The sequence below is a fragment of the Erithacus rubecula genome, assembly GCF_903797595.1.
Source record: "Erithacus rubecula genome assembly, chromosome: 8".
Taxonomy (NCBI): Eukaryota; Metazoa; Chordata; class Aves; order Passeriformes; family Muscicapidae; genus Erithacus; species Erithacus rubecula.
In genome coordinates this window covers 1,516,486-1,535,400 of record NC_136659.1, presented here as the reverse complement: position 1 = coordinate 1,535,400, position 18,915 = coordinate 1,516,486, and the positions used below count along the sequence as shown (strand labels likewise).

The 18,915-nt window shown below is 42.9% G+C and overlaps 1 protein-coding gene across 4 annotated transcripts in view; it reads right to left on the bottom strand.

Moving 5' to 3' along the window:
• Positions 1-15,251, bottom strand: part of AGAP1 (ArfGAP with GTPase domain, ankyrin repeat and PH domain 1) — a 289,598-nt gene extending 274,347 nt beyond the window's left edge. For 3 of the 4 annotated variants that reach the window (XM_079310687.1, XM_079310688.1, XM_079310689.1), the window contains exon 1: positions 14,763-15,250. In XM_079310687.1, the coding sequence (XP_079166813.1) occupies positions 14,763-14,925 (163 nt within the window). In that variant the 5' untranslated portion in view covers positions 14,926-15,250. Of the gene's footprint in view, positions 1-14,762 lie in introns of all 4 variants that reach the window. The other variant, XM_079310686.1, reaches the window with a different exon arrangement.
• Between the last annotated feature and the right edge of the window lie 3,664 nt (positions 15,252-18,915).

The window sequence follows — 18,915 nt, the reverse complement described above, 5'->3', positions numbered from 1 at the left end:
AATCCGACCTGGGAATCAAGCAGCTCGTCACCTCATTTTGAATTCAAGTTGAATGGAGGTTGTAGTAAGTCTAAGGCACACAGGAGCAGAGTAATATAATCCTCAGGTTACAGACTGTGCTTACCTGACAGGCTTAAAGAGGCTTTACTCTGTGGGGATTTAAAAAAAAAAATTAAAATAAAAGCTTAATTCGCTCCCCCCCCCCCACCCAAATCACTCTCAGCATCTTTATTTATTATTAATCAGGTCTCATCTGCTCAATACATCATTTCCATAAGATTAGCAATCAGCCACATGTTACAAGAAGACAATAAATCCTGTGTCCTTTCCTCAACATAAAGATTCCACGTTCTCAAGAGTAAACAAAGAGCAGAAGCTAAAACGGTTTGTTGCCTTTATGCGAGTCAGCCCCTGGATTAAAAACAGATTCAAGAAAACAGATCTGATTTTAAATCTCAGTTATTTCAATCAATTTCTATATCACAATTTGTCATTAGCAAGGGCCCTTATCTATTCCTTCTTATGAATGCTCCCCATCACCTCTCACTTGAATGCAACATAAATACAAGTATTTTGATTTACTGCTCTTTTAAGGGAATGAAAACACTGGGTTTGATTTTAAACAGGTAAAAGTTAACTGCAAATTCATACATTTGCTGACAAGTGGATGGAAGATGCAAAACAAACAAGTGCCAAGCAGTTAGAAGTATTTGCTTTTACTCAGCTGCTCATTATTACATAGCACATACAAATGTCTAAATACAGAAATTAGTCTGAAAGTTGGCAATCACAGGGGCCAGAAGCAGAACCAGATCCAGCAAACCCCTTTACAACATTCAAGCACGAGAAAGTGGTAATATAGAAGACTTCAAAATTCTCTCAAGTTATGTCATTTTAGCTCCTGTCTCAAAGTCTCCCAGAACAGCTGCTTGTCCTTGAGTACTACAAGAATTTGGCTTCCTTTCACTTCCAAAAGCCAGCAGCTTGCAAGCACTCCAGAAGTTTGGGAGAATAAAAGCAATGTACACTGAAGCTGCTGCATTCCAGTCATCACCTATGTTTCAATGGCCTGTTTGTTCTGCTTGGAGGCAAACACCGAGTGAAAAATGCTTCTTGCAAGTGAGGAAAAACATTCACTATCCCATACCTCAAGTATATACAGCTATCTTGACCATTAAAATCCATTTTTACAGCTCCACAGGAATTACTTACAAGCTATTATGGCTAGAAAACAAATCCCACACTCTCTCTATATGTTGATTTTCTATGTCACATCCCTCACCAGCATCAGAGCTTCTACTTGTCCACACTCTCAAGGAGATCAAACCTAACAGACATCTCCTACACAGCTCCCAGGTTTTTAAAGCCCACTTGTTTTCACTCAGGTGTTTTGGGTTGCAGACACACCTGGATGTATATTTTTAGTCACTGATTCAAACTCCAGGACCAGCAGCAACCACAATGGGTTTCAATTTCCTCTGCTGTATGTGGAATTGCTCTGCAGTAGCTTGGCCACAGCATCCAAATCACAAAACCAACAGATGAGCGACTGTCACTGTTACAGAGGTAACATCTTCAACATGCTTACTGCACTAGCTCCTAAGACTCAGGTTCTATGTTCTGCTTTAAAAAGTGGACTAAAATTACACTTGTCTAATCTTTTGCTTTTTTATCCGAGTCTTTGTGCTATCAATAATTTGGCAATATAAAATCTGGAGGACAGTTCACAATCAATATCATCCTGTTGTTATCACTGCTGCTTTTCTAAACCTTTATGTAAATTTCCATCAGGTACCTTCAGGTTCAAGCCCACTGCACTTGTTCTTGATTTTAGTTTTTAACATTTGGGCATTGTTATGCCCACAAGTAACAATTTTCCTGAATCCACAGGTGATTCTCACAGCAGACCCATCAGCCCAAGGACCCAGGAGTGATTATAGCACAAACCAACCCAACCAAAGAGAGCCACAGTGGTAGAGGGCTTTTCTGGCACCCTGTTGTGTTCTACACACACTATTCCCAGTTAAGCCTGTACCTTAATCCCTATCCAGGCAGTATATTACCCTGAGAACAATAAATGTCCTGTCTCTGCTGACATACCTAGCTAGGAATAGCCTTTTTATTGATGTCATCAAGTTCACAGAGGTAAATGAGACAGATGCAGAGACAGGAGACACAGTTCATAATCAGGAAGAACATAGATTTATATAATTGTTTTCAGCCCTGTTTGAAGCAGGTTGTTGTTTTAGACTGTTATTTTTTTTTAATTACAGCCTTAATGATCTTGTTTGAAAAAGATCTAATCCCATTTGTAATTGGATCTATTTATCCATTTTTCATTTCCCTAATGTGGCATCACTCCCCAGCTTTTATCAACTATCACCACTTACCTAGTAGGCAATATCTCCATGTGCTGAGTAGAGAAACAGTATGAGAACTACACAAAACCAGCTGCAGAATATCAGACAAGGAGGAGAAATGTCTGCACGTTGCATGGTAACACAGGTTCCTCTGACAACACCTTTCACTGGAATTCAGGAATACCAAACTTCTAAATCGCTCCAGTGTTGCTTTCTTCCAAGATAACGGTATTTATATTCAAGCTTCTAGCAGGTAGCTGGTTAAGCCTGAGTACACCATCCTATTTACATATTAATTTTAAAAAATAATAATCAGAAACACTACCAGCAGCTACCTGTGTTGCTACAAATCCTGACAAAATTAATTTTCCCTATTTATCCACTGAGTTCTTGAAAAGCTATTGGCCTAGTTAGCAAATCAAGAGATATAAATGTGAGCTTTAATTTTAATAATATGTCATTACCTAACAACAAGTAATCCCAAAAGGGACATATTTGCACTTTTTAGGTCACTGAGGTATTTTGCCTCTTGCTGTTAACAGGCTATATTCAAATCACAGCCAAACACCTGTATTTAAATGCTTTTTGCTTCCAAATTGACTAATTTCTTTCAGCTGTCTGTAATCTAATTTCAGTGCTTGCTGTGAGAGCAAGTCAGTCAGGCTCAAATTAGAAAACCTGATATGATTAAAGTGTCTAAATCACCTTGAAATATTAAGTTTGAGATAGATTAATGTTCATTTTGTCAAGGACCCACTTTAATCCAATATGTTACAGAAGCAAAGTAATCCTCCCCATTCACACAGAGAGCAGCCAGTACAATTCTCAGTCTGAAGAATCAGCTCCCTCCTGAAACAGCTCTTGCCTTATTTAAGAAAAGGTAGAAGTCATCTCTTTCAACTACTGCATTCCATAACCTAACATCAGGATTCTTCCTATCAGCCTTAAAATACAAAATCTCCCTGGCTTATGTTAAACTTCATTGGTTTGCACAGTGAAATAGTCAAAGCCCATATCCTCTACCAGAATCACAGCCAAAATACCTTCATTATCCCAACACTGCATGAATATTTTATTTTCCTTATGTTTTCATGCTGCAGTTTCTGCTGCACTGACATCACCACAATTCAAATGGCACACTGTGTTTTCCATTACCTAAAGCTGCACAGACATATTCTGCCCTCACTCTATAGATAACAACCACCTAACAATTATTACCATATAGATGATGGTAATTTTCCAGCTTAAAGGGGCAGGGGAAAAGCATGTTCTGGAATATTTTTTCAGCTGTTGTTTAAACCCCACAAAGAACAACAATGAAACTACATGAAAGCCACTGAATTTCCCCTTTAACATTACAGTGACTAAAATGGACCAGCACTTGAATTCAGCATTTAAAGCAAAACAAGGGCCACCAATTGTTTACATTTGTCTGCAGACCAATTTTAAAACACAGGTAATGCTCCATCCTGAAAGCTTTTGTCAGATAATATGGAGAGGATTAGCAAGTGAGCAATTAGTACATGCAGTTCACATCAACTATCATGCCAATTAGCATCATAAATCAAACCAGCAAGCCTCTGATTGAATCCTATTATGCAGGAAGCAAGATGTTCCAGTAAGCAAAATATTCCCAGAGAAGTAATGTCTTTCTGGAAGCTACACAGGGCTCCTGACTCTGCTAAAATATTATTTTTACCAGCTATTAAGCAGGTATCAAGGCAGGTGTCTGCTGTAAATATTGATCACCTGGCACCCAGATAGTGACACACATCCCTCCCTCCAGCTCAGGTCACACACCTGGGTATTCAGCCCAGCTTTCACCTGCAGCAAGCTGTGCCCCACCCTACTTAAATTTCATTTTACACTAAGTCAATAACCAGATGCCACAGCCTCATACTGGTAAGGCATTTTTGAAGCTTAATTAATGCAGGTTAAAATTAGACTCTTATTTTGCATGAGAAAAATAATGAAACGGGACTAAATGGATGAGTTGCCTCAGGGTACAGGAATCGTTTTCCTCAGCTTGTTTCTGCTCCTCCCTGCTTCCATTTACTCAGCTCCAAGGGTGGAACTACATATTGCCATTCAAGTAGCAGAACTGCCACAGAAAAGTGATAAACCATTCCAGCTAGGTCCCACCTGCACTCAGGCTGCAGCTACAGATTTCTGCTGTATTCAGAACATACCAGCAGAATTGTCAATTCTTACAGTTCCATCATCCATCATTCATGTCACCACCCTGTGCAGGAGCTCAGAAGGTGGCCCAGAGACCCACAGAGATCTTTCAACCCCAAACTAGAACAGCAATCCCAAACTAATTTTATGAAGGAAAACTATAACTCAGCTTTATTCATAGTAGAAAGAAAATAATCCTATTAATTCTTTAGTGTGTATTGAAAATACGAACAAAAGCACTTTTAAACTCTGCTACATCATTGATTTTATGTTCATGACAGCAATGGTACATTATTTTCATTCTTTGTCATTATTTATTAGCCTTGATAGCTGACAATTGTACCCTTGGTAGCACAACCAATAATACCTCCTGGCCAGAAACAGAGATGGTGCAATTCATAACAAAGTGGTTTTTATTATCAGAATCCTCACAATCAAATACCCACATCTGTTAAGAGTTTCCAAGCTATCATTCTAGTTTTAGTGCTAAACAGTGATCCAAATCAGAGATATACAGCCCATCTTTCTCCATACCTGCTTCATAACCTGCCTCCCACAGCAGCTACAGCAGCAGATATTAAGCTGTATGTCACTTCAGTGATAGTAAGCTCCTATCTGTGACTTTTGATTATTTCTTATCAGGCCACATTTGTCATGTCATGCCACCTTCCCAAAATATAAACACCTACCAGGTCTATTCATGAGCTGTACAATGGCTGTAACAGTTTACTACGACCTAATATTAGTTAATGTTTTATCTTTGCAAATCAGGAGGAACTCAAGTCACTGAAGCCTAACTCATATCATGACATAAAATTTACCAAAAATAAAAAAATTAAAAAAAAAAAAAAAATCAATATTCAAACCTAAGAATCCGATGGCAGCTCAATTATTCCTTCTTACTATTCCAGCATTGGAAATACTGAAATGGATGCAATAAGTTTCCAAGGCATCCTTTGCACCCTATAGAGTCAGAGCAACTTTTTGAAAGTAACACAGGTAATTTCCTAAGCCAAATCTATAACAAGAAGTGCCTTCGGTTCCTACTGCTCTAAGTTGGCTTTATGGATTTCCTGGCTGCATCCATGTGCTACAGCTGCCACAGGAAGGCTGAGGGATGACCTGATTTTTGCCTTTGAGACATGAAAATTACTATAAACGTTCAAGCCACCTCAAGGAATTTCACTGACTGAGTAATTCTGGCTGTAACAATGTAGAAAGCAGGTGGGAAAAGGACCATTCCATCAATGTGCACCTGCTAACCTAGTTCAAAGCAGCAGATTTAAACTGCAAAGCCACAATCACTTTTATGCTTTGAGAACACTCCTAAAATGCATTTACATAGCTCTAAAACTACCCTCCCTAAGTTTCTGGGCAAGCCTACTTAAGATTGTTTCCTGGACTTGGACATAGATTTCAACTTCATGTTTATCAATCCATTCACAGCCTTAGACATTTCAATCTCCTTCCTCACCTCCCTAGTTATGAAGCATTTTCCTGAGTTTGGCTGGTGCACCTTAGAGAAAATTCATTACTGGATGAAAAACAGCAGCTATCAAAACATTGTCTGATCTTGCACAGCAAGGTCACCCTCCTGAACCACAGAATCTCCTGAGTTGGAATAATCCTGATCCACAAGGATCATTGATTCAACCTCTGGCCCTGCACAGACACCCCAACAATCTCCTCCTGTGCATCCCTGGCAGTGCTGTCCAAGCACTCCTGGAGCTCTGGCAGCCTCGGGGCTGTGCCCATTCCCAGGGGAGCCTGGGAAGTGCCCAGCACCCCTGGAGGAAGAACCTTTTTCTAAAATCTAACCTAGACATGCCCAACACAGCTTTGTGCTGTTAGAGATGCTATAACACAGGTAATGGGGGAAAATTTAGGAAAACAAAGAAAAATAGAAGAAAAAGGTCTCCAACACGTACAATAAAACTTTCAAGTTCAAGATTATTCTAACCAGGCACAAAATTCCTCATTTGTCCACACACTGGCCATCTCCAAATCCAGGTACCAGGCTCCTGAGTTGGGATGTTGCCCAAGTGATGCAAACAGCTCCTGGCACACAAGGAGTTAACTCAGACACACCAGCACTTGCCAGGTTAAATAGGATCCATTTAAATGATTGCTGTCTGGGCATCCCAGTGCCATGCTTTTAGCATATTTCCTCTGGAGAGCACAGTTGCTGTGATACCTAAAAGACAGGCGTCCTGGCTGCTCTCCTGAGCATGAGCAGCTCAAACAAAGATGAGGATTGCTCACATCCCAGCCTACTGTGTCTGTATCACCGAGGACTGACCCTACAAAATCCTGCAACAGTGACTGACTGCCTGTGTCACTCCTCCTTCGTGCTAGTACTGAAAAAGACAGTTGTAAATTATAGAGACAGTGGTAGAATTAATAGGGAATTTGCTAAAAGGAACAACACCTGCAGTTTTAGTTTAATAGAAAATGTAAGCACTACCAAGTTCAAGTCAAGATTTTGAGTTAAGTCACGTCAAGCATTGATTTGGTCTAAGCTATAAACAGTTCCTCAATCCCTTTAAAAATAATGAAAAAAAAATTGAAAAATTCAAGCTACTCACAGACAAACACAAAGGAATACACCCAAAGCTATACATTCAATTCCAGTGTTCCTCAGAGTCCCTTTGCTTGTCTGTATCTTTCTCTGGGATAAAAGGGAAAAGTACCACAGTAACTGTCTCATCATTGGGTTTACATTCATTATCCAGCTATGTAAACCAGTGAAGCTACAAAGGAAACACTGAAATTACATCTTTCACACAGATCAATCTGTGGTTTTAGTTCTGACTTCCTGAAGTGGTTAACTGAAGCTTACTTAAGCAGTAAAAAAGAAAAGTGAAAGAACAAGTCATTCTCTGGTTTAGAAATGCACTACTATCTTAGATAGATTAGTCAGGATCCTGAAATTGCATTAATGAGGCTGAACATGCACACACTGATTAAGTAATACATCTGCTTCCACCTACTCAAGAAAAAAAAAAAAAATTAAATACTTCCAGAGGGCTTTGGAATTGCCAGCTGCCCACAACAGACTCACCACTACCAAGGAAACCTGACAACCTTACTGTTTCCACCTTGGAATTAAAATTTAAAACAAACTTTCTAAGAAATCACAGATTCCTGGTAGCCAAAATACATCTAAGTGAAATGTGACCTTATTTCTAACATGGATCATAAGATTCATGCTGCATTTATAACCTTAGCACAATTATAAGAGAAGCACAAATGAACTACAAACAACTTCAGATCAAAAACTACTAGGAAGTAGTTGAAAAGTCTCTCCTTACAGACACAGAGAAATACTAAGTTAAAATCATCCTCCTTTTCAGTCTCCATATAGAAACCACAAGAGTCTTTACATCAAAAATCAGCAGCATCCCAACTTGTCCACATCTGGCACTGTCTGTGCTCTATTTCATGGTGTGAGGACAGGCAAGAACACAAAAGAGAAGCTGAGCCACAGTTCTCCCTCAGTATAGGTAACACAAAGTACAAACAGTACTTGAAGGCAGTCAAGGACAAAAACTAATATAACAGAAGACAAATCTCTTACTCCCACAGACATTAGGATTATCAAAACTATTGAATATACCACTTGCTGTCTCAGAACAGAAAACTTTATCCACTGCAGATTACTAAGCAATCATTTTGGATTTGTTCCACAACTGATGTAAAGCCAAGTGTACGAAGGTCACACTGAAAACCCTTCACATAAAAACTAACAATTGCAGAAAGATGTTTGAAATGCACTGTCAGCAAAAGGTCACACGGCTGAGATGCAACTGAGTTCTGAGATTTTTTTTTTTTGGAGCTTACATTACCTTTTCTTGAAAGATTTGCCAAAAATATCGACACTACCATTCACCTTGCTTATTGGTAAGGACAAAACCAATCCCAGTGGTGACACAGTAGTAAACACAGTATTCCTCAAGTCTGGGGAGCCGCTCACCTGCCTGGCACTACTCCAAGCCTCTTTTAATAGCCAAAAACTATGTGGGATTTTTTAATTTCACTTAGAAACATACTGCAGCCTGACAGTTATAAGTGCATCCCTTAAATATTAGCAATGAATGACATACCTCATATTCCCACCTTGGTTTTCACAGCATGATCAAAGACAAAAACCTGTTCCTTCAGTTGGCAAAGTGAAGGCTAAGGCCAAGGCTACTTCAAGTGCTGGAAAAGAAGCACTTTTCCTAATTGGAAAATAAGCCTTGTGAAGACACTTAGCTGGAGCACTGATGTCACCTTTCGGAAACCACAATTGCCATTTTGTTACTGTTCAGAACAGTGCAGAATACAAACACAGCAACTCAGCTTCCAAAGTGTTTCCTTTTCCCAAGTGCCTGAGTTGAGCAAAAGCAAATCCAAATCCCGATCTGCTGCACTGCTGAGTGCCCCCTCTTAGGGAGTAGGACTCATTTGCCAATTTAAATAGAAATAAAAACAGTGATGTGTATTCACAGCAGCACGAACTCTTGTATCAGCATTACTGCCTGCTGCTTTCAACTAATCCCCCAAAGCAAATGGTGGGAGAAGGCCGGCACACTCCCTGAAAACTCTAAAGCCTCACAACACATTTGTTCCATCAACATCAGCTGATCCACAGCAGGTCTCCATTTTTGCCCCGGGGAAAGAAGTTATCCTCACAAGTCAATGGTTTGAGGCTTTCCTCTTGATCTTGATTCCTGTAACTTTTCTGCGCTTGCTCAAAAGCTGATATTTAATCATGCAGCTTTTGCAGAGAAGAGCAGTGAAGTATATAATTTAAAGCCAGAAGAAGACACTGCAGGAACTTCAGACACAACTATCAAATCTAGTTTTTAGTTTACCATGCAAGTACAGTTAATACCAAACATCTGAATCTTCTTGTTTACCCACATGCTGCAGTCTGCCATGTTCCACATTAAAAAGAAGCACCTTTGCATTTGCATGTGAGCCACACAAACAGCAAAACATGCACTGCATCTCACCAATTGCTTCACACTGGATGTCTACAAACAAGAGTGGATCACAGAATGGTATGGTTTGGAAGGGACCTTCAAGATCATGCAATTCCAAACTCTGCCATGGGCAGGGATACTTCCAACTATCCCAGGCTGCTCCAAGCCACTTCCAGCCTGGCCTGGGACACTTCCAGAGAACCAAGGGCAGCCACAGCTTCTCTGAGCACCCTGTGCATGTTACCTTTGAGCCAGGTTAACAGCTCAGGGCACACAAGCACAATCAGCAGAAAAGGGCATTAAGAGACTTGTCCCCGACACGTTGCCCTGGCTGTTACAGGAAACAATCCTCACTCGAGCCAATGCTTACTGTGTTTATGCAAACTCAGGATTTACCTGGATACACTTACTCACCACCTATGTGGGCAGATTCTCCACACCTGAATCACCCCAACTTAATCCCCCAGCAAACCAACAAAAACAGCACATTCCCATGCTCTGTTGTGCTCACCCAGAAATCTGAAACAAGATGGTTGTTTGGAGAATCAGACTGATCCCATTAAATTACACAATTTGAGCCACAGTTCCAATATGCAAACATAACAAAAGCTCAAAGAGGCAAACTGCTATTATGCTTTCAAGATGCAATTGTGTTATGTGATATATGGGGAATCTTCAGCTTTGGTCAGTGATGCCTAAATACCTGAACTATGCCATCATTCTTTTGAGGTATTGAAATAACATACCAAGTACCCAGAGAACCCAAAATGGTCTGGGCTGGAAGGTACCTTAAAGCCCCCATTCCATTCCACCTCCTGCCGTGAGCAGGGACACCCTCCACTATCCCAGGCTGCTCCAAGCCCTGCCTGAGCTGGCCTTGAACAATTGTGGTCTTGTATTTCCCTAGAGAAAGCAATGCTTTTGCAGCACATGCATTTTTCAAGTGATTTGTCTCAGCCTTCAATAGCAACAGAAGTGTTAAGGCACTACTCCTGCCTCAACTCCTCCTGTAACATTGTCCTGAACACACTCAAACAATACCAGTGTTCAAGGGGCTGCAAAGTTGGAGAGCTACAACAATTAGATGCCTCAGAAGCTCGTGGACTTCAAGAGTTTTAGCTCCACTCTAAATTACTTTATTTTCAGGAAACAGTACTTTTAAAAATGACCAGGAGAAAATAAAGGTTTGTACCTTCTCCCACCCACACACTTCCCCGTGTATTTTGCACTGCCTTGAGCAAGTTATTTCCAAATGTACAATCTCATACGTTCCCTAAGGCTTGATTATTTCTGGATAATCACTTAATAATCATAATTTCAAAATTAAAACTAGCATTTACAACATGCTTTTTAACAATTTATTTTTAACAGAAAACTAGAATAAAGATCACAAAATGTTCTGGAACACAGCAATTCATACCTACATGATGTCTGGTATGGCATTCTTACCAATTAAAGCAATAATTACACCTTAAATAAAGAAAAACTACTTGAGATATTCAACACCTGCTGCGTCAGCATGTTTGTACTAAGTATATTAGTATTTTTACAGAGTATTAAAAATGTGTACTTGTTAGCTAAAGTATTTTAAAATCTTTTTGTGAATGAGTAAAAATTAAGTTTTTCACCATCTTGGTTTTCCATTTTGCTAAAGTTTATAAAAATATAATGTTAGTCTCAGCCTGGATGGTGAGAAAATGGAACTGACATATTCAGTTATTACCTACCCTTGCAGATCATCACACTGTGGAATCTCGAGATATTTTCAGTAACCTAAAGACCACTGAAGGTAATTCATATTTTCTCTCCCTGTTTCTAAGCACACGACGTACTTGATATAAGAAATGTTTAATGTTGATCAAGCAGTGATGTTGTGAGCTACAGAACATGTGAAGGCAGATTTTACTACAGTAAAGTCTGTGTAACAGACTAATAATATTAATTACACTGTTATTAAACTAATATAGCAGTCTAAGTAAGTGTAAAACTGATTGGCTGCTTAGCATGAATTTCCTACAAAAAATACAGAAGTGTATTCTTTTGAACTGTTAACTCTGCAACTCAGACATGCAAGAAGCTGGAAGCAGCCCACTTGTTATTTTCCCATCTTTATCCACTGAGGAAAAACTAATGAAGCACTATCATTCAGAACTGTCTTATCCAGAATCACATGTAACTTAGAACAACACATGGCAAGAAATCTCTGTGCAACAAGTATGGACAAATCAATATAGGACCCAGTTTAGCATTTGATCTCTTCGTATCAGCACACTTGTACTTGAATATAAAACAACTGCTGCTAAAAGAGGAGTTTGAATTTCAGATTAATTCAACAGTCTTTGGTCCAGCAAGTATGTCTAGACACTCCTATGAACTCCAAATGTAAGAACTCCTCCAAATGTAAAAAGAAAGAGGATTTATATCACCAATAAAATCCGAAGTGTTGGAAAGACGGTGCCTCTCTACATGGAAAAGAAAATTCTAGGAATCACTAACAGGAACTCTCCTTCACTGCAAGCCCCAAATTGCTTAAGATTCCAAGCATGTTCTTCTCCAGAGCTGTCAAAGCTCTCTTGAGCAGGAGAGTATTAAATAAGCTGTTCAAGGAGCACGTGTTGGATGGAGCTGATGTTTAAAGCAGCCTGACTAACAAGTCTATAGCCTTCTCTTTACAGGGTACAGCTCTCCTTGCAGTGGAAGAAACTCTTCTGGGAAGTCACTTTGTATTTTCTCACAGCAACCACACCACAGTTCCTGTCAATGAACTTCAAGTACCTTGAGGTTAAAAGATTTTGTGATTTGGGAAGTATCAGTACAACACTAAACTCTTTGCAGCAAAATTGTAAGGAAAACACCATAATCCAAATGTCTGTTTTTCCTACATGCAACACATGGCACTACCACAGGGATTTAAAAGCTGCTATCAGCTTTTTAAAAAAAAAGAGGAAGAGTTGGCTAAAGGCACTTTACCAAAACTACAGCCTGGTGGAGTTGTAATCTAAAGGAGAGAGGAGTTGTTGTTTTACCTCTAACTCTGCAACTACTCAATTTTTAAATATTTAAGAGCTAGTTGAAGAGCCCTCAGAAGACATACAATACACTCTTTTTCTAGAGAAATCGTTCCCATCAATCAGAGCTACTGTTCTCATGACTCAGTGTCCAATAAAAGTTAGATAGCAAATTATCTGTGAAGGTTTTACTCATCCTCTCAGCTTTTGAAACATGTTTTTAGACTGCTATTTTGGTTTTCAAGTCTTTGTGATTGACAAATGGGCTGAGCCACAGTTAGGTAACAGAAACCATTAATACGTGAAAAGACTACCACAAGTCACATGCTAAGGAGATAACTACATCCAGTGCTTCACATCCTCCTCCACTTCCACACAAGCTTGGCACATCACTAGAGTCCAAGCATCTTACTCAGAAACATATTTATCCCACGTCAACATGTATTAATTACCACTTGAAAAAATGCTCTGCTGAAGGCATCATCTGTCTTGCAGAAATCCAAACACCAGCAGCACGGAGAAAAGGACGGTGCTTGTGCAGTCTTCCCACCAGATATACTGGTAAGTTTTAAACTCCTCAGAAAAAGAAAGAAAAGGCAAAGTACTCTCAGGAGGGGACAGCCACACACCATAACCTCAGTAGTGACTAATAAAATAGAGAATATGCACAGATCTCTGCCACACACTTGGTCAGATGTAGATACTTAGGAATAAGTGACAGGCACTGCCAGCCTCTCTGCCTGGCCACACAACACGCTAAACCCAAAATGTTAACTGCAAGAGCCATGATGTCTGTCTATTCAAGCTTCACTGCTCAAGAGGCACACAAATAAATCTTTCAGGCAACCATCTCAATAGCAGCTTTTCCATCGGGACTTTTTGATTACATATCATTTCAAGACCAGCTAGGCCACCAACACAAGATGGTTTTAGGCAGCTCTATTTCAGCTGCTGTACATCACGCTCTGCTACCCTGAATCCCTTCCAAAACAGTGACAGGATACTCCAGTTGAAAAAGCACACGACGTGAAGCTCAGCAAGTTATCATGCAAAATAAGCCATAAATTTCTCCACAAAATACATATTTCCTAGCCAGTACTGTTTGCTCTTTTTAACTCCACCAACAGTTAAGAAAAAAATATCTGCAGACTTCACTATGCTGGTGATTTCTTTCCTTATTTTGTGCATCCTAAGCAGTTCAAGCCTCTGTAGTGCTCCTGCGGGGATAGATGCACATAAATCTAAGCTTAGAGGGCTGTTATCTCCATCTTGCCTCACGACCTGTTTTTACACTACTGCACAGACCAATACCGCTCCGTAACCCAGCTGCACGTCTTGTTTACCCACTTCACACCACCAAACCACAGCCCACACTGTCTCCATCACACGCTGCAGGGAGAGCCGAAGAAAATTTCATTTTCCCGAACCCCTCTGCAGGCAAAACGAGCATCACCCTTCCCACCGTAACACAGCCCGAAGGAGCAGGCAGCAGCAGACGAGTAGCAAAACAACTTCTAAACCCCGCAAATCCCAACAGAGGGGCCACCCAGAGCCGAGGGAAGGATGGGGACCCAGGCGGAACACCTCCGGCTCCCTGAAAACGCCAGCCACGAGGGATGGAGGAAGGGCAGGCAGCCCGGAGCGGGGAGGCGGCTGCTCCCAAGGACCCGAGGCCATGGGCTGGGGGCACGGGGGATGACAGAGAGAGGTGGAGGAAGGGGGCAGGGGGAGCAGGACCATGGGCTGGGGGGATGAGGGGGAGTAAGGCCATGGAGGAAGCGGGACGGAAGGGACAGGGCTATTTACAGGGGTAGGAAGCAGGGGATCAGGGAGGGAGGGGTAAGAAACAGAGCCATGGGCTGGGGGAGGTCTAGGGGGGGTGAGTAAACCCAAAGCCATGGGCTAAGGAAAGTCTGGGGGGATGGGTAAGGAGAGCCATGGGCTAGGGAAAGGCTGGGGAGGGATAAAAAGAGCCATGTGCTAGGGAAGGTTTGAGGTTTGGGGGGGGCAAATAAACAGAGCCATGCGCTGGGGGAGGCTCGAGACGGAGAACACGACTGGCGCATGTTTGGTGCGGGGGAGCAGAGCCGTGGGCTGGGGGAGGTTTTCGGGGCGCAGGGCCACGGGCTAGGCAGGTTTTGGGGGAACACGTTGCCATGGGCCGGGGGGTTTTGGGGGGGGTGAAGAGCCAGGGGCTGGGGGAGGTTTTGGGGCACCCTATCCCCGCCGTGCCGGGGCCGCCGTCTCACCTTCGATGGCAATGACATGCTCGCGGATCTGGTTCTGCAGCACGGGCTCCTCCACCCGCTCCAGCAGCTCGTAGATGGAGTAGATGTTGGGGTGCACCGACTCGAAGCGCTGGATCTCGGCCCGGATGGCTGCCGAGTTCGCCAGCTGCTGCTGGTAGTTCATGGCGCGGCCGCTCCGCTCCGGCCCCTTCAAGCTGAGACCCCCGGGCGGCGGCGGGGGCGAGCCCGGACCGCCGCCGCCGCCTCACTCACCGGACACCCCCCCGCCCCGTGCCGGGCCAGCGGCAGCGCCTTGGCCTCGCAGCGCGCTGTCACTTCACGACGGCGGCGGCGGGGCGGGGCAGGGCCGCCCCCGGCCCCATGGAGGGAGGGAGGAAGGACCCGGTCGCGGTCCTGCCCCCAGTCCCGGTCCGGGTCCCGCCGCCTCCTCAGCCCCTCACGGCTCCGGTCCCGGTTCTGCGGCCGCCCCCCCCCTCCGGCGCGCGCACCCCCCCAGCCAATGGCCAGGCCCTCCCCCGCACGCGCGCGCCCCCGCGACAGCCAATGGTCGGGGCCTCGCGCCCTCCCGCGCGCTCGCCCCGCGTCCTTCCCCGCTTGCCCCGCTTCACGCTGGCGCAGGCCACGCCCCTCTTGGTGACGTCACCGCGCAGGCCCCGCACCGCCCCGCCCACAGGCACGCTGGGAAATGTAGTCCCGGCGGGAGGCGCTGAGGGAGGGCTGGGGTCTCGTCCCCTCAGGGAAAGCGGGCCCGCCCCCATGACCGCCCGGCAGCGCTCGCTGCGCACGAAAGGATGGAGCCCCCGCTCGTGAGTCCGGCCCCTGCGGCCGCTGGAGCCCTGGGAGTGATGAAACTAGAAATTTGTGCCCAAAGTGCGCCATTCGCGCCCAGAATTACAACCCCTCCGTGGAAGGGTTCCAGGCCAGGTTGGACGGGGCTTGGGATAGTGCCCATGGCAGGGGGTGGAAGGGGATGATCATTAAGGCTCCTTACAGCTGAAACCATTCTGCAGCTCTACGATTTGTCAGCAATATTTATCACATGGGGTAATGAAGCACTGTTGGCATTGCATAAACAGGGTTATTTGCAGTATCTGTTGCAAGCCAGCTGTGTGCTGTCAGGCACTGACCTCGATTAATCCATTTTTAGGATCGATATTCTATGGATTTAAGCTCCAAAGCTGTGAAACGTGGAGAAAACTTTGATACAGGAAACAACATAAGGACAACTTGGTATAGGGTAGCCTCAGGAAAACTGCATCCATCCATTCTACTGACATATACCACAGGAAGGAAGAGAATAATTTCAATAATTTCCCCCCAAAAATGGCTTTATTTGGGTATAGAGCTCTGGCCTGGGGGTGGAATGAAATGAGCTTTAAGTCCCTTCCAACCCCAACCACTCTTGATGTGATGGCTTACAAAAAAAAAAAAAAAAAAAAAACAAAAAAACAACCAAAAAAAACCACCCAAAAAACAAAAACAACAACAACAGCAAAAAAAATACACCCAAACCAAACAAATAAAAATTCGAACAGTTCAGGAAGATATGATCATAGATCCCTGTATCTTCTCCCTCCTCCTTCTCAGCAGAAATTGGTATCCGTTTTATCAGCTTCCTCGTTTTTATTTTCTAATCCTAGGAGGAAATTCTTGAGTGGATAAAGAAAAAAAAATTAAGTCAGGAAGAATGTAGTCCTTTCCACTCACAAGTGCCACTCAGGGCATTAATGATGCTGATAAAAATTTGTGAAACATAAGAGAATTTTTGCTTTCATTTAAACTGTTAAACTTAAACTGTTTGAATAAGCTTAAATGCATGTAGAAATCTGGATGAAAGCTGGAATTCCCCCCTTTTTCCTTCCTCTATCCCGATCTGGAGCAGAGGCACAACCTCACATTACTTGCATTTCAGAAATTGCCAAAACAAGCAGCAGAGCCAAGAGTCAGGCAGCAGCCTCTGCTGTATGTGGGGCTGATTGTTTCCACTGCTGCCATATGCTTTGTGTTCCTCCAGCTCTAAAATTCATGGAAAACAACTCCCAGAGTAGTCTCAGCTGTAAATGAATGCAACTACTGCACACAAATAATCGAAGCATTAAAACCCAGTGTTAATATAAAGCCTTTTAGTATTATTTTCATCTGTAGTTCTCCCGTGAAGCCTTTGCTACCCTGATTTTTTTACTACATAATAGCTTTTGTGTAAGCTTTGTAAAATCACAGCAAAATATAAGCTACTGTTGCAGATAACATAGATTTCTCCTGTTAAGAAGTCCTTAACAATAAGTGGTATTTTGGTTGTGCTTGCAGCTGAGATTGCCTGAAATGCTGCTAATGGTGCAGGGAGATGTTGGATACTTCTCTTTGTTCTCAAACTCTGTTCTGGAGGGTCTGGCATCCCAAGTGTTCCTCCAGCCATTAATCAGAACTGGCAGAGAATGACTTGGGCTGTGAGCAGTCAGGAATTAAGGTTTGGTTTTCTTTGGTCTGGAAGCAAAGTGGGTAAAGTGGGCACTCCACGGCTCTTTTGGGTCTGGTTTTGCCAAAGGCAAGATGGACGGGCTCGTCTGGGGGGATCGTGAAACTCAGACAATTTTACAAGTATGGAGGGGCTGATGGGCTGTAGGTAAAGTAGAGTGGTCCCAGTGTGGGCTACCCTTCTGGCACTGGTTTTCCTTGCTAAGAGTGAAAGCTTGCCAGGGGTGAAGCTTCCCACTGCTCTCCCACACAGCTGGTTCTGTACTTAGGCCTCTAACAAAGTTCCATCTGTGCTGGCTTCCTCCTCCTCCTCCTCCCCATCTGGCAAATCCACTCGCTGCCCTGCCTACAGAAAGCCAGTCTGGATGGTTTCCTTCTGCTCTTGGTGCCGTGTTCCTGGAGGTGTCAGTAACTGGAAAGCAGCACTGAATCACCATCTCAAACAGTTCTATCTCCCATCTCATAACAGGGTTTATCCACTTCGTGCTATTCCCAGTCCGTCCACCAAACCCTACAGAAAGAGTAGGAAAGATTTTTGGGGAGTCACAATTTGATGCACTTGGACTGAAAGCACTGGGACAGTGACATTTTGCTTTTGGAACTGAGCCTGACATATCCATTTTAATGTAAATATGACTGCACAAAAGTTCCACAGAGATGTTGGAGTCAGGGTTCCCGAGCCATTAAGGTGATGTTTAAACACAGATCTTGGAAATCTAGAACTCTTGTGGAATTTCATTTAAACCCTGTCTGTACCCTCCCATAATGCTTTGTTGAGATGTGGAGCTTCCCTGGCTGCTGAAATGGGAATTAGGCAGCACTAGCTTTTTTAGTTACTAATCCACTAGCTGAAATGTTGATTGTTGGGAGGGGAAAAAAAAGTTTCAAGCATCCTATCTTGATCTGTGCCTGAATTTAACATAAATTAAGCATCACAGACAGCTTGTCACAGGGACTCATTTGTAGAACTAGCAGGAAAGGGATTAACTGAAAAAAAACTGAGAACATAAGGACTCCTGCAGCATCCAGGAGAAGCTATAAGAGAAATCTTAGCTGACGGTTGTAAGCAACATTTTGCTTGACTGGGACAATTTCTGTGTCTGTTCACAATCTTAAAGGCAGGCTGTTCCTGGGATTGCTGTTGGTGGGAGCAGTGTTTTGTTTAATAGGCAGGGAGTGTCTGAAAAAACACAGGAGACAGAATGTTAGAGATACATCTTTGTGCCTACTAATAGTGATATTGCTGTAAAGATTGAAATCAAACCCATATGGAAAATAGATATGGAAACACCAAGTTTTCCTGAATTATCTTCACCATACTTTTCAGTGAATATTGAAACTTAAATAGGTTAAGCTTCCTCTCCTAACAAATTGGGATGAAATTCTGTTACTTTACTGGGGAAATATTTGGGTCAGTCAGTTACTATTAGAGAGTGATTAGATTGCTCAAGAGGCTTTGAAACAAATGTAACTAATGAATTAACCTCATTCAGGGAGTGTGAAATCTGTTCCAGGAGAAATGCCAGCTAGTTCAAACAATACTAATTACGGAGTAGCAACAGCAAGTGGCTGTCGGAGCTGTAGCTCATATCCCAATGTTCCTGTCAGAATTGGGAAAATGCTGTACCCAACCTGCCTGAAAAAGGTGGCATAGCAAAAGCAACGTGCTTTGCTGGAG